Here is a 16,922-nt window from a genome sequence, read left to right on the forward strand (position 1 = left end):
TGATACATGGGATCATCTTTGTCATCCTCCTCTGTACGTTTTCCAGAGCATTTATATCCATTCTGTAATAATGTGACCAGAACTGAGCAGCATAGTCTAAATGAGGCCTAACCAAGGATATATAGAGTTGAAGAACAACCTGAGGACTTCTATTATTTATACTTCTAGATATGAAGCCAAGAATTCTGTTAGCTTTATTGTGAACACTAATGCACTGTTGTCTTGGTTTTAGATTACTGATAACCAGAACTCCTAAATCCTTTTCGCAAGCAGTAGTATTAAGATCTACATTATTTAGTTTATATGTGGCATGGTTATTTACCTGTCCAACATTTAGAACTTTGCATTTGTCAATATTAAACTGCATCTGCATCTGCATTTGTCAATATTAAACTGCATCTGCCACTTGATGTTGCAAGTGTATGGTGTAGGAGGTAGGTTACTGAAAGCAGTGAAGAGTTTTTACGAGGATAGTGAGGCTCAAGTTAGAGTATGTAGGAAAGAGGGAAATTATTTCCCAGTAAAAGTAGGCCTTAGACAAGGATGTGTGATGTCACCGTGGTTGTTTAATATATTTATAGATGGGGTTGTAAGAGAAGTAAATGCGAGGGTCTTGACAAGAGGCGTGGAGTTAAAAGATAAAGAATCACACACAAAGTGGGAGTTGTCACAGCTGCTCTTTGCTGATGACACTGTGCTCTTGGGAGATTCTGAAGAGAAGTTGCAGAGATTGGTGGATGAATTTGGTAGGGTGTGCAAAAGAAGAAAATTAAAGGTGAATACAGGAAAGAGTAAGGTTATGAGGATAACAAAAAGATTAGGTGATGAAAGATTGAATATCAGATTGGAGGGAGAGAGTATGGAGGAGGCGAATGTATTCAGATATTTGGGAGTGGACGTGTCAGCGGATGGGTCTATGAAAGATGAGGTGAATCATAGAATTGATGAGGGAAAAAGAGTGAGCGGTGCACTTAGGAGTCTGTGGAGACAAAGAACTTTGTCCTTGGAGGCAAAGAGGGGAATGTATGAGAGTATAGTTTTACCAACGCTCTTATATGGGTGTGAAGCATGGGTGATGAATGTTGCAGCGAGGAGAAGGCTGGAGGCAGTGGAGATGTCATGTCTGAGGGCAATGTGTGGTGTGAATATAATGCAGAGAATTCGTAGTTTGGAAGTTAGGAGGAGGTGCAGGATTACCAAAACTGTTGTCCAGAGGGCTGAGGAAGGGTTGTTGAGGTGGTTCGGACATGTAGAGAGAATGGAGCGAAACAGAATGACTTCAAGAGTGTATCAGTCTGTAGTGGAAGGAAGGCGGGGTAGGGGTCGGCCTAGGAAAGGTTGGAGAGAGGGGGTAAAGGAGGTTTTGTGTGTGAGGGGCTTGGACTTCCAGCAGGTATGCATGAGCGTGTTTGATAGGAGTGAATGGAGACAAATGGTTTTTAATACTTGACGTGCTGTTGGAGTGTGAGCAAAGTAACATTTATGAAGGGGTTCAGGGAAACCGGCAGGCCGGACTTGAGTCCTGGAGATGGGAAGTACAGTGCCTGCACTCTGAAGGAGGGGTGTTAATGTTGCAGTTTAAAAACTGTAGTGTAAAGCACCCTTCTGGCAAGACAGTGATGGAGTGAATGATGGTGAAAGTTTTTCTTTTTCGGGCCACCCTGCCTTGGTGGGAATCGGCCAGTGTGATAATAAAAAAAAAAAAATAAATCTGCCACTTCTCCGACCATTGCATCAGTCTGTTCAAATCATCCTGGAGTGCTTTAGTGTCCTCATTAGAATGAATTGGACGGCCTATTTTGGTGTCATCAGCAAATTTGCTTATGTCGCTATTTATTCCCTCATCTGTGTCGTTTATGTAAATTGTGAACAACAACAGGCCCAACACTGACCCCTGAGGAACACCACTTGTGACGTGCCCCCATTCTGATTTCTCCCATTTATATAAACTCTCTGCTGTCTATTTGTCAGCCATGCCTCTACCCAGGAAAAAATTTCTCCTATTCCGTGTGCCTTAAGTTTCCTTAACAGCCTCTGGTGTGAAACTCTATTGAAAGCCTTACTGAAGTCCATATACACAATATCATATTCATTATCATGATCTACCTCCTCAAACACCTTAGTGAAAAAAGTTAGTAAATTTGTAAGACAGGAACGCCCCTTTGTAAAACCGTGTTGAGATTCATTAATCAATCTGTGCCTGTCAAGATGGCTACGAATTGCTGCGGCAATTATTGATTCCATAAATTTTCCCACTATGGAGGTAAGGCTTATTGGTCTATAGTTCGAAGCCAAGGACCTGTCACCTGCCTTGTAAATAGGTATTACATTTGCTATTTTCCACTTATCAGGCACTATGCCAGTTTGTAGTGATATGTTAAAAAGATTAGCTAAAGGTATGCTAAGTTCCTCTTTACATTCCTTTAACACCCTTGCAAACAGTTCATCAGAACCTGGGGATTTATTAGGTTTTAGTTTCTCTATTTGTCTGAGGACCATGTCACTAGTTACCGTAATCGTACATAGTTTATCATCCTGTTCTACGTAATCTATTATTTCAGGAATATCACTAGTATTTCCTGGGTGAAAACTGAGAGGAAGTAGGTATTTAGAATTTCACATATATCCTTATCACTGTCAGTGATCTGACCAGAGTTACTCTTAAGTGGGCCAATCTTGTCGCTAATCTTACTTCTGTATACCTGAAAGAACCCTTTTGGGTTAGTCTTTGAATTCCTTGTGACCCTAGCATCATAATCCATTTTTGCTTTTCTTATTCCTTTCTATATTTCTCTCTCTAATTGAATATTTGATTTCTTAACTGCCCATCCCCTCTTTTGATACACCTATATATGCCTCTCTTTTGACCAATGAGATGTTTTAATCTATTGTTCATCCATTTGGGATCATTTTTGTTAGATCTAATTTCCCTACTCGGAACAAAAGTTGTCTGGGCAGCTAGTACTATGCTCTGAAAAATGTCATATTGGCAACCAAGATCACCTACCTGACCCATAGTCAGGACATCCCAATTTAGCCCACCCAGGTAATTTTTCAGTCCCATGAAGTCGGCCAAGCGAAAATCTGGGACAGAGATTTGATTGCAGTTATCTGGGTAATTCCATGATATATTAAAACTAAGTGATTTGTGATCACTTTCCCCAAGCTCATCATTAACCTCAAGATTATTAATTAGTGAATCTTTGTTGGCAAGAACCAAGTCAAGCAGATTGTTTCCTCTAGTTGGTTCTGTCACAACCTGTTCTAAAAAGCAATCCTGAACCGTATCAAGAAAGTCACCAGACTCAAGATTTCCTGTCATATTGTTCCAATCAATTTGTCTAAAGTTAAAATCTCCCATTATCACAACATTTTCATATCTAGATGCCTTGTGAATTTTGTCCCATAACAGCTTACTGCCCTCCCTATCAAGGTTTGGGGGCCTATAAATCACACCCAAAATTAATTTGTCATGTCCCTCGAGAAACTGTAGCCAAACAGATTCTGTGTTCGATGTTTCTAATCTTATATCATGTCTGAGACAACAATTTAAATTTTCTCTGACATACATCGCCACACCACCACCCTTCCTGCTGACCCTGTCAGTGTGGAATAGTTTATAACCCTGTATGTTGCATTCAGAAGTCATTTCTCTATCTTTCAGGTTGAACCAGGTCTCTGTTATACCAATATTATCTATATTACCTACACTTGCAAGTAATCTTAGCTCATCTGTCTTATTTCTTAGACTCCTACTATTTGTATAGTAAACCTTAAGGGAGCTTTTCACTCGTTGCCCTCTACTATCCCTCTTTGTTTGTTGATCAATTGATTTGCCATTACTAGCAACTTTATTTTGAAAATTGTCTTGTAAACATATCCCTGAGGTATCCCGGTAATAACTGCTGTTTTTAACCCTAATGCTGCAGCCTGATTGTTTCCCACAAACACCCATACCTCTATAATCTATCAGTTTAAATTCCTAGACAAGTCATCAATTACCCTCTCAGTTGAATTGGCTAATGCAACCACTCCATCCCCAGAGAGATGAACCCCATCCCTTGCATACATATCACGTTTGCCAAAGAATAGGTCCCAGTTATCAATGAATGGGATTGCAAGTTCCTTGCAGTACCTGTCTAGCCAGCAATTTATACCAATTGCCCTAGACATCCATTCATTGCCCACTCCCTTTCTAGGCAAGATGCTACATATGAGTGTGGCTTAGCGCTTCTTTTTGATTATAATAATAATAATACATATGACTGGGATCCCTCCCTTAGACCTAACTACTTCTATGGCTGACCTGTACTTATCCAGCAGCTTCTCTCTCCTGCCCTTCCCAATGTCATTACCCCCAGATAGAAGTGCAGCAGCACTTGGAAGAGGAAACTGGAAGAAGTACAATAGAAGTTCATTGTAAAGGGGTTAGTGATAGGTCTCAGTATCAAGCAGTTTCCAAGACTACATATTTCGTCTATACATTTGTACTTGATTGTGCACCCCATAGTACAAGATAGAAGTGCAGCAGCACTTGGAAGAGGAAAGAGAGGAAAATGGAAAAAGTACAAAAGAAGTTCATAGTAAAGGGGTTAGCTGGTGTGTTTGTATGTGTGTGTTTACATTCTCTGTGTGTCTCGTGAACCAGGCTGCCCAGCTTATGTGGCACTGGTGGCTGAGTGGCTAAGAGCGCTGCCTGGGAATCTTGACCATCTCAGTAGCAGTATCGAGTTCTGCTGACTGCGCTCTCTCTGTATATACCCGCTTGTTTCTGCGTGGTGCATTGATATATAAAATCACTTGTGAGGTCAGAACATACAGGAGGAGATTGAAATAGATGGAATCCATGTTTGAGGCTCACTGACATGCCCAGGCTGGAAAAGAAACACATTAAAGGCTTTAAATGAACAGTTTTGAGAAAGTCAGATGTTTCAGTTTCATATCTAATATAACTAGAAACTGTTCAGACTTTTATTTTGGTAAGTAATTTCCAACATGAGTATATAATGTACTTATCAAAAATATATACTGTACTGTACTTTTGACTGTTTTTTTATGTTGTCAGTCCTGTTTACACATACAGTACCTTTTCATTCATCTGCATGCAGTTTGAATAAGATCTCTATGTATAGTTACATTTTAAAAAAATATCTCATCAATTAATACTTTTTCAGACCTGCAAACCGAATTGTCTGTGCTTGGACAGCTATGGAGAAAATTAATAATGATAATGGTTGCCTTTTTGTCCTTCCTGGCTCACATAAAGGAGTGTTGGAACAGCATGACTATCCTGATTGGGAGGTAATTAAGTGAATTAGTTGATTAGTCAGTTTTGCCTTTATATACGAGTATACTAAAAGCCTAAATATTTTGAAACTTTATTTAAAAGAATTAGTTGTGTGCAATATTTTAAGCAACTGAAGATGTTTATTATAGCGTTCCATTGTCAGGCATTTAAAGTAGTATGTGTTTTAATCTTAAACTGTTGATCATGATCTATGACAACAGTGGGCAAATTGCAGCTCGTGAGCTGCATACAGCTACTGAGATGATATTGGGTTTCATTGCCATTTTTTTTCCTAAAATTTAAAATTAATAATCTGTAGTTGTATATGTACTTCTTTCTTTCAATGCACCGGCCGTATCCCACCGAAGCAAGGTGCCCCCCCCCCCCCAAAAAAAAAAAAGTTTCTGTTTATAAATATAGTAATATATACAGGAGAAGGAGTTACTAGCCCCTTGCTCCTGGCATGTTAGTTGCCTCTTACGACACGCATGGTTTACGGAGGAAGAATTCTCTTCCGCTTACCTATGGAGATAAGAGGAAATAAAAAATACAAGACCTAGTAAGGAAATAGAAGAAAACCAAGAGCTGTGTGTATATATAGTATATCCTTGTACATACATGTGTAGTGTGACCTAAGTGTAAGTAGAAGTAGCAAGATGTACTTGAAACCTTGCATGTTTGAGACAGTAAAAGAGACATCAGCAATCCTACCATCATGTAAAAGAATTACAGGTTTCTGTTTTACACGCACTTGGTAGGATGGTATACCTCCCTGGGCAGTTGCTGTCTACCAACCTACTACCTAAAAGATATATATCTTCTTTCAACAAACCGGCAATATCCCACCGAAGCAGGGTGGCTCAAAAAGAAGAGCGAAAGTTTCTCTCTTTAACTTCAGTAGTGTATACAGGAGAAGGGGTTACTAGCCCCTTGCTCCTGGCATTTTAGTAGCCTCTTACAACACGCATGGCTTACAGAGGAAGAATTCTATTCCACTTCCCCATGGAGATAAGAGGAAATAAACTCCCAAATGCATCGCGACTCCTTAAACCAGTTCTATTCACAGATGACACCAATTACGTCTTCTCCCACCCAAATCCGGCTATACTTAGTAACACTCTAAACAGCTAGTTACATAAAATATCAAACTGGATGATGACCAACAAACTTACTCTCAATGTAGACAAAACCTACTACATGCTTTTTGGAAACAGAACATTAAATACCCAGCTAAACATATCGATAAATGGTTCACCCATTACAAGGCATACTGAGGGCAAATTTCTAGATCTCCACCTTGACTGAAATCTTAAATTTCAGACCCACATTCAGCATATAACTAAGAAAGTTTCCAAAACTGTAGGTATCCTTTCCAAGATGTGATACTATGTACCCTAAAGGGCACTCCTTACTTTATATCACTCTCTATTATACCCTTACCTCACCTATGGTATTTGTGCTTGGGGATCTACCACGACCAATTACCTTAAACCTTTAATAGCCTAAAAAAAGCGGCTGTGCAGATCACAGACTCCAATCCCAAACAACACACCCCACCACTCTTCAAAAGCTTGAACTTGCTTAATATACAAAATATACACACTTATTACTGTGTCTACTATATATACAGAACATTAACCCTTTGACTGTCGCAACCCCCAATCCTGAGGTGTCTCCTGGTGTCGCAAAATTTAAAAAAAAAAAAAATTATTTTTCCTTATGAAATGATAGAGAATCTTTTCCCGATTGTAATGACACCAAAAAAACGAAATTTGATGGAAAACTGACAGAATTATGCTCTCGCGAAGTTAGCGACCTCGGCGCTGTTTACAAATCGGCAATTTCGCCCACTTTGAGCCATATTTTTGGCTAATTCCATTGTTCCAGTCGCCCAATCTCATAGCTATTTCTTTAGAACTCCATTTTTTCTATCGATTGAGTACAAGAAACTGCCCATTTACCGATTTCAACTACCTAATAATGTGGTAAGAAATTTGCAATTTGGCCAATTTCACGAAAACTAAAAAATATGACAATTTCAAAATAAGGTCCAGAATGAACAATGCAGACATTCCTGGCTCTAAAATAACATTTTCTTTGCTCATCAGTCATGTCTCCAGGCCCCTCTGATATTACTCTTGCTTTCTATTTTGAATTTTTATTCAAACAAAAAATAGAAGACTTACTATTATGCAGACTACTGCAATACTGTAATAATTATATAAATAACATCAACCCATTCATGACTGCATGTTAGAATGGCTAGTTGGACATTTATTGGACAATGGCATCATTTGTTTACTTTTGAACATTGGCAAAAATCAAACATTTCCCCTACTTTTGGCAAAAATCAAACATTTCCCCTACTTTGAGCTCCATTTCTAGGTTCTTTTTATAGTAAAATCAATCAAAATCACATCTATTTCTATAACATGTTTTCCATTCTATCAAATGAGACCAAGAAAACGAGAATACAACCATAAATACAGTGGACCCCCGCTTAACGATCACCTCCAAATGCGACCAATTATGTAACTGTATTTATGTAAGTGCATTTGTACGTGTATGTTTGGGGGTCTGAAATGGACTAATCTACTTCACAATATTCCTTATGGGAAAAAATTCGGTCAGTACTGGCACCTGAACATACTACTGGAATGAAAAAAGTTCGTTAACCGGGGGTCCACTGTACTATACAAAAATAGACCACAAAGTCGGCATTTTAATTAAAAAAAAAACGGTCGGAGTTTTTTCTTCTCATTATGCACTGCGTGCTCCAGGATTTTTTTTATATGGTGCACACTGACCACACAGACCCATTCTCTCACATGTGGGCCTACCAGCTTTCTCCTGCTTGATTTGAAGCCACTAGAATTTATGAGTATATATATGTCAAACACGGTACCTCGTAAGACGTATATATACGGCCGCGACAGTCAAAGGGTTAAACTCCAATATCAACCCTCCACTCAAACTTCTAGATAACTTCAGCAGAATACACAGGCATAACACAAGGCACAAAACACTTTTTGACATCCCTCGTGTCCATCTCACACTACGCAAAAATGCAATGCACATAAAGGGCCCGAAGATCTGGAACTGTTTGCCTGAAACAGCAAGAGGACCCCTTTCCACAAATCAATTTAGGGCGATGAAAACTGAGACACTTGTGCAACATCTGGGTATCTTCACTGTAGACGTTTCGCCATCCAGTGGCTTTATCAATAAAGATTCTAAGACATAATTTGAAGACAGAACTGTATACAAAAGATGAGGTAATCAGTCCCTCAGCCTTGGAGTTGGTGTGAAGAGCACTGTAGTCATGAAGATTCTGGAGCAGAGGCAAGGAGGCTGGCACTTACATATTAATGTCAGGTGGAATGGGATGGGTAGCAGACGAGGGCATAGTCGCTGGTAGGCGGGATTTCCCAGTGGAAGTAGGTCATACCCAAAGGGATGGGTAAGTTGTAGTAGTAGTTGTAATAACTGTGAAGGTTATGTAGATGTCCTCTGAACCAAGATTCCATGATGTTGCAGTATCTGACAAGTTGTACAAGAATGGTATACAATACCATTCTCCAAGGCTGAGGGACTGATTATCTCATCTTTTGTATATAGTTCTACTGTCTTCAAATTATGTCCTAGAATCTGTATTGACAAAGCCACTGGATGGTAAAACATCTCCAATAAATAAATAACAAAAAGGCACAATACCGTGACTGGAACGATACACAAATAACCCGCACATAAAAGACAGAAGCTTACGACGACGTTTCGGTCCGACTTGGACCATTGACAAAGTCACACTAACAGAGGAGGAGCAGGACGGCTATATATAGGCAGGAAGAGGTGGAGGTAGTAGTAGTGGTAGTAGTAGTGGTGGTAGTAGTACAAGAATTGTATATAATACCGACAGGATGAAATGACACATGCACAACACCCGGGCATCCCCACCGTAGACGTTTCGCCATCCAGCCAGCCACTGGATGGCGAAACGTCCACAACAAAGACAACCAGACGCCGCACATGTGTCTAATTTCATCAGTAGATGTAGTAGAAGAAGAAGAGGTAGTAGTAGTGGTAGTGGTAGAAGTGGGAAAAAAGGAAGACGAGCCAGTCAAATACAAAGGAAGGGGAGCACTGCAAGAGAGCTAGATACCCACAGAGGGAGAGCAAGCGCACCGAGGTGCGTGAAAGGGGAAGTGGTGAAATAAAATAAAGAAGGAACAGAAACACGAGACAGGAGAGAGAAAGACAACCCAGAGGAGAAAAGGAGAGGGGAAGAGGAAGAAGAAAAAGAAGAAGAAGAAGAAAAAATGAGGATTCAGGTTAAGTCACGGGTGTTCTGAAGTTTGGAGCATTTTACAATGTAGTGGGAGAGGAAGGCATCTACAGAGACGAAGCCAGGGCTAAGGTTCATACAAGGAAAGTTGTGTATAAGAGAGGATTCAACTAAACGGCGACTGTTCGAGTTGGAAGTAGGGAAGACAGTTTTAGCAGAAGACCAGTCAATAGGATGGCTATGATCTCTGACGTGACAGAAAAGAGCACTGTTAGTGTCGGCAAGCCTAACACTATTTTTGTGCTCCCTAAGTCTGTCAGAAAGAGATCGACCAGTTTCTCCAAAGTATTGAAGAGGACAGGAGGAGCAAGAAATAGAGTAGACACCAGGAACATCTGTAGAGGGAGGAGAGGTATGAACGAGATTAGTGCGAAGAGTGTTAGTCTGGCGGAAGGTAAGATTGATGTCTAAGGGACGGAGCGAATTGTTGAGATTAGAAAGACCGGAAATGTAGGGAAGGCAGAGGATAGAAGAGTTCCCATGAGTAGAGAGTTTGGGAGAGAAGAAATTGCGTTTAGCACGTGAGAGGGCAGAGTCTATGAAATGGGAAGGGTAGCCAAGACGGGAGAACGAATTATAAAGAGTGGAAATTTCTGCTGGAAGGAACTGAGGATCACAGATGCGAAGGGCACGGAGAAAGAGGGAGATAAGAACACTTTTCTTGACAGGGGAAGCATGATAGGAAAAGTAGTGAATGTACATGCCACTGTGCATAGGTTTACGGTAAACGGAAAAGGAAAAACCTGTATCTGAGCGGTGGACATGGACATCAAGGAAAGGAAGTAAGGAATTAGATTCCCATTCAGCTTTAAACTTAATGGAAGGGGCAAGATTGTTAAGAGCTTCAAGAAAAGGTTGGAAGAGACTGGAGTCATGAGGCCACAGAGCAAAGATGTCATCAACATAGCGGAGCCAGAGTGAAGGTTGCACATCGAGGGTAGGAAGAAGAACAGTCTCGAAGTATTCCATGTAAAGATTAGCAAGGACAGGAGAGAGAGGAGAGCCCATAGCGACACCGAAGGTTTGGGAATAATATTTCCCTTGGAAGGAAAAGGAGTTAGAGTCCACACAGAGGCGGATCAGATCAAGAAAGACATCAGTGGGGATAGGGAGATGAAGAAACCCTTCATGGGCCTTCTCTCTAAGGAAATCAAGGACATCATCAAGAGGGACATTGGTGAAGAGGGACTCAACGTCAAGACTAAGCATCTTACAGGTTGGGAGAGAGCGAACCCGTTCAATGAAGTCTTGAGAGTGACGGAGGTGGGCAGGAGAAAAAGTACCAAGAAAGGGAGTGAGGGTTTTGGCCAGCCAAGAAGCAAGAGAATAAGAGACAGAACCTCTAGAGGATATGATAGGACGAAGAGGAATATCAGGTTTATGAGTTTTGGGAAGGCCATAGAAATAGGGAAGAGAGGGACAGATGACACGAAACCGTTGAACAAGGTCAAAGTCAGGAGGACAGAGGTCGGAGAGAGTCCTTAGTTTTTTGTTGAAAGTTCTCTTGATGCGATCAAGAGGGTTGGAAACGAGAGGAGTGTAGGTGCGTGAGTCAGAGAGCAAGACATCAGCTTTACGGAGGTAATCCTCGCGATCAAGGATAACTACCGAATTACCTTTGTCAGAAGATAGTATGACAATGTTAGTGTTAGATTTAAGAGAAGAAAGGGCAAGTTGGTAACGGCGTGGAAGGTGGTGATTCTTGGAAAACAGACTAACAAGAGCAGGAAGGAGAGCACCACGAAAAGTGGACAAGTCAGGAAGATTACGGAAGCGAGATTGACGAAAGGAATCAAAAGAGCTAATCAGGGAAATACCAGCGCGAGGAGTAGGCGAAGTGGCAAAGGAAAGACCAAAACCAAGAAGTTCAAGCTCATACTGAGAGAGTGAGACAGAAGACAGATTAGTAACACAGTCAGTGAGGGAGAACTTAGACCAAGGGCTAGCTGAGATGAGACGTTGAAGTTTATTTTGTAGTTTGGAAGAATGAATTTGCGCATTCAGGCGAGCAGTGTCAAAGGCAATGGTAGAGAGAAGGTTACAGAGATCCTGTGGTAGAGCCGCAAAGAGAGCACGTTGACGTTGACGGAGAGTAAAGAAGGCATCTTCAACCTGTGATTTAGTAGAAAGAATGAGCTGTTGAAGTAGGAGACGGGCATGATCAGGAAAGGGAGTGCCCAGTGGGTTGGTTTTCAGGAAGTGGGAGAAGGAAGGTGCTAAACGCAATTTCTTCTCTCCCAAACTCTCTACTCATGGGAACTCTTCTATCCTCTGCCTTCCCTACATTTCCGGTCTTTCTAATCTCAACAATTCGCTCCGTCCCTTAGACATCAAGCTTACCTTCCGCCAGACTAACACTCTTCGCACTAATCTCGTTCATACCTCTCCTCCCTCTACAGATGTTCCTGGTGTCTACTCTATTTCTTGCTCCTCCTGTCCTCTTCAATACTTTGGAGAAACTGGTCGATCTCTTTCTGACAGACTTAGGGAGCACAAAAATAGTGTTAGGCTTGCCGACACTAACAGTGCTCTTTTCTGTCACGTCAGAGATCATAGCCATCCTATTGACTGGTCTTCTGCTAAAACTGTCTTCCCTACTTCCAACTCGAACAGTCGCCGTTTAGTTGAATCCTCTCTTATACACAACTTTCCTTGTATGAACCTTAGCCCTGGCTTCGTCTCTGTAGATGCCTTCCTCTCCCACTACATTGTAAAATGCTCCAAACTTCAGAACACCCGTGACTTAACCTGAATCCTCATTTTTTCTTCTTCTTCTTCTTTTTCTTCTTCCTCTTCCCCTCTCCTTTTCTCCTCTGGGTTGTCTTTCTCTCTCCTGTCTCGTGTTTCTGTTCCTTCTTTATTTTATTTCACCACTTCCCCTTTCACGCACCTCGGTGCGCTTGCTCTCCCTCTGTGGGTATCTAGCTCTCTTGCAGTGCTCCCCTTCCTTTGTATTTGACTGGCTCGTCTTCCTTTTTTCCCACTTCTACCACTACCACTACTACTACCTCTTCTTCTTCTACTACATCTACTGATGAAATTAGACACATGTGCGGCGTCTGGTTGTCTTTGTTGTGGACGTTTCGCCATCCAGTGGCTGGCTGGATGGCGAAACGTCTACGGTGGGGATGCCCGGGTGTTGTGCATGTGTCATTTCATCCTGTCGGTATTATATACAATTCTTGTACTACTACCACCACTACTACTACCACTACTACTACCTCCACCTCTTCCTGCCTATATATAGCCGTCCTGCTCCTCCTCTGTTAGTGTGACTTTGTCAATGGTCCAAGTCGGACCGAAACGTCGTCGTAAGCTTCTGTCTTTTATGTGCGGGTTATTTGTGTACATCTCCAATAAAGATGTGCAGATGTTGCACAAGTTTTCATCTTGTCGGTATTGTATACCATTCTTGTACAACTTGTCAGACACTGCAACATCATGGAATTTTGGTTCAGAGGACATCTACATGACCTCCTTCACAGCTACTATAACTACAACTACAACTTGCCCATTCATTTTGTATGACCTACTTCCACTGGGAAATCCCGCCTACCAGTGACTATGCCCTCATCTGCTACCCGTCCCATTCCACCTGACGTTAGTATACAGGTCTCCCTCCACATTTGCGAGGGCTAGGGGATCAAGAACCTCGTGAATGTTGAAAAATCGCGAATGTTTGGTGCCCAAATATATTGTAGGGAAATATAATAATAGCATTTACTTAGCTTAACAATACTGCTTCCTTAACCAATTGAACCATGAACAATCATAAAATGCATGAAAACATAAAATATTGTACTAGTGCCAGCCATTTGGTAAAGAAGGTGAGAAAGACTGTAGAATTCAAGAAAGAACTCACAACAGAGTACCACAGTAGAGGAGGAAGAGAGAGGGGAGAATGTGCCTTCTTCACTGATTCAGTGATTCTACGATATGTATGATACTAAAGCAGCATCAGTCAATAAAGGCTATAGTGGCAGCCAGCAATAAAGTGTAGCATTAACAGTGTAGAAAGTAAGTTAAGTGATTAATCGATAGAAAAAGGACAGCACGAATCTAACTCCTCGAATGTTGTTGGAGTTACATAGGGCGACTGACAACACCGCCATCTCTAGTCTCTACCTCTGCTGCCGCCTCCACCACCACTGTACGGCTTATGTCTCGGTGGCCCTTATACACCCAACAACAACACAGCAACACTCGTGACATACTTAATGATGTATTTTATTCATTCTAGAGTATCTGTCATGTTTCTATGTTATTAATATTGTTTATTATGCCATTTTAGATGAATTGTGATAGATAAATAAGCCGTAGAATTGATATTAGTGTCATATTGAAGGACTATCTTGTTCTGTCTCCAAACAAACTGCCATTGCCACAATTCCTAACATACTTAATGACATTTTTATTCATTCTAGAGTAATTGTCATGTTTCTGTGTTATTAGTATTGTTTATTATGTCATATTAGATGAATTGTGATAGATAAATAAGCTGTAGAATTGATATTAGTGTCATATTGAAGGACCATCTTGTCCTATCTCCAAACAAACTCTGCCACCTCCACAATTCCTCATGTATGTAATGACATATTTAAAATATGATTGGGTGGCTGGGAATTCGCAAATGTTCGAAGCCCACAAAAGTGGAAAATGCGAATGTTGAGGGAGACCTGTATAAGCACCAGCCTCCTTACCTCTGCTCTAGAATCTTCATGACTATGGTGCTCTTCACACCAACTCCAAGGCTGAGGGACTGATTATCTCATCTTTTGTATATAGTTCTACTGTCTTCAAATTATGTCCTAGAATCTGTATTGATAAAGCCACTGGATGGTAAAACGTCTTAAGTGAAGATACCCAGATGTTGCACAAGTGTCTCAGTTTTCATCTTGTTGGTATTGTATACCATTCTTGTACAGTTTAGGACTGTACTCAAAAATAATTTCATCTCTCAATATCAACCATACCCACACTATGCTAAACTCTAACCAAATTTAAAGCAACTCTCCTAAATATTTTATTACCTTTTAACTATTAAGCCATTATTACAAACTTAAAAATGTATGTATGTATCATTAATTGTACAGTACTACCTAATAATAATAAACAAACCTAATTCTTTCTTTCTTTCAACACACCAGCCGTATCCCACCGAGGTGGGGTGACCCAAAAGGAAAAACAAAAGTTTCTCCTTTCATATTTAGTAATATATACAGGAGAAGGGGTTACTAGCCCCTTGCTCCTGGCATTTTAGTCGCCTCTTACAACACGCATAGCTTACGGAGGAAGAATTCTGTTCCACTTCCCCATGGAGATAAGAGGAAATAAACAAGAACAAGAGCTAGTAAGAAAATAGAAGAAAACCCAGAGGGGTGTGTATACATATGCTTGTACATGTATGTGTAGTGTGACCTAAGTGTAAGCAGAAGTAGCAAGACGTACCTGAAACCTTGCATGTTTATGAGACAGAAAAAACACCAGCAATCCTACCATCGTGTAAAACAATTACAGGCTTACGTTTTACACTCACTTGGCAGGACGGTAGTACCTCCCTGGGCGGTTGCTGTCTACCAACCTACTACCTAGACAAACCTAATTACAAACTTAAAAATGTATGTTTGTATCATAAATTGTACTACCTCATATTGATAATAGAGTAGAATATTAAATATTTTTATTCTACCACTCTTCACCTGTCTAGACTTAAGTAGTCTTTAAATATAAGGTTAAATCTGCCCGAAATGCCTCGGCATAATAGTTGCTTTCTTTGTACCAATCAAATTATGAAATGTAAACGTATATTGTAACCTTAGCAAAGAAATAAAATTTTGATTTTGATTGATTTTTTTGAAACTAGAACTAGTAAGAGAATAGAAGAAAACCCAGAGGGGTGTGTGTATATATATACTTGTACATGCATGTATAGTGTGACCTAAGTGTAAATAGAAGTAGCAAGACATACCTGAAGTCTTGCATATTTATGAGGCATCTACATGATGGACCCTGACATCAATAATGTAGGTCTCTGTGACGGTTAGTAAAAGGATTAAAGCATTGCTGCGAGTTTCTTAAAGATCAGTCAGTTGCCTTCCATGAAATGTTAGCTACCCTGCCACATGTCAAATTATCTCAATTGAGTAGTGGTAAAAAAGTCAAAAACTCCCGGACAGCTAATTCATTTTCAACTGTTTGGTCTCACAGTTTCAGTGTATGACTTGGGTGTTGACAAAGGTGTTGATCTTTTGAGGGTTGTTGTAGTTCCTAGATCTTTTGTCAGATTTGAGCTGCAGCTCCTCTGCCTCTTGAAGGTTTTGAAATAGTTACAATGCTTCTTTCTAGCATGTGTTGAGGTTCAGGGGAGTTGAAGTTATGGGATATGAGGGATAGTTTTTTCAGATCATTGTAACTTAAACAATGTAATGTGCTATACCACATATGAAGAGAATACATAAATTTATAAATATAGCTGTAGTTGTGAATTATGTCACAGGCACTGTTCAAGAATTTCAAGTTTGCATTTAAAGATTTAATGTAACTACATTATTATAATTTCTCTACATTGTAGGATGGCGTGAACAAGATGTATCATGGTGTTCGAGGCTATGACAATATACCCAAGACAATGCTGTGTATGGAAAAAGGAGATACTGTTTTCTTCCACCCAATTCTCCTACATGGGTCTGGTGATAATAAAACAAAGGTATTGTGAACTTGATTATACTTTTATATTCTATTGACAAAAATACTTAATTTTGATCTTCAGTATCTTCCAACCTACACAATTCTGAGTTAATACAATATTATACTTGCCTAGTTGTGTGTAGTGGTTGAGCTTTAACTCTTGGTTACAGAGTAATGCTGTGTTTATATGGTGTCCAGTTTTCTGTTTTTATTATTACATTTTTTAACATCACATGCTCATTGTTTTCTTTGAAGTCATTCAACTCATCACTGACAGTCACCTCTGAATGACCAAGATCCATGTTATAACTCAAGTTGTGGACCAAGAGGTTAATTTTCCACTTGTAGTTCCAATTTTATACATTAAGTGAATCTGATTTTTCCTTAACCCTTTCACTGTTGGTCCTGTTGTATCATGGCTTTGAAGCCAGTGTCGGTCCCGTAGTATGATGCCATAAGCTCAGCTCACTCAGATAAGCTGTGAGCAGTAAATTTGGGCATAGATATAAGAGAATGGGTCTGTGGTAAGTATACACCATGTAAAAAAATCCTACAGCATGCAGGATTTTTTTGGTTTAAGATGGCAAATTTGTGGTGTATTTTCAT

At 40.2% G+C, this 16,922-nt stretch overlaps 1 protein-coding gene across 7 annotated transcripts in view; it reads left to right on the plus strand.

Moving 5' to 3' along the window:
* Positions 1-16,922, plus strand: part of LOC128690292 (phytanoyl-CoA dioxygenase, peroxisomal) — a 166,927-nt gene that overhangs the window by 100,996 nt on the left and 49,009 nt on the right. For all 7 annotated transcript variants that reach the window (XM_070090526.1, XM_070090520.1, XM_070090525.1 and 4 more), the window contains exons 6-7: positions 5,175-5,301; positions 16,201-16,335. In XM_070090526.1, coding sequence (XP_069946627.1) covers positions 5,175-5,301; positions 16,201-16,335 — 262 coding nt within the window. The remainder of the gene's footprint in view (positions 1-5,174; positions 5,302-16,200; positions 16,336-16,922) is intronic.

Source organism: Cherax quadricarinatus, chromosome 32 (genome assembly GCF_038502225.1).
Source record: "Cherax quadricarinatus isolate ZL_2023a chromosome 32, ASM3850222v1, whole genome shotgun sequence".
NCBI classification, from domain to species: Eukaryota; Metazoa; Arthropoda; class Malacostraca; order Decapoda; family Parastacidae; genus Cherax; species Cherax quadricarinatus.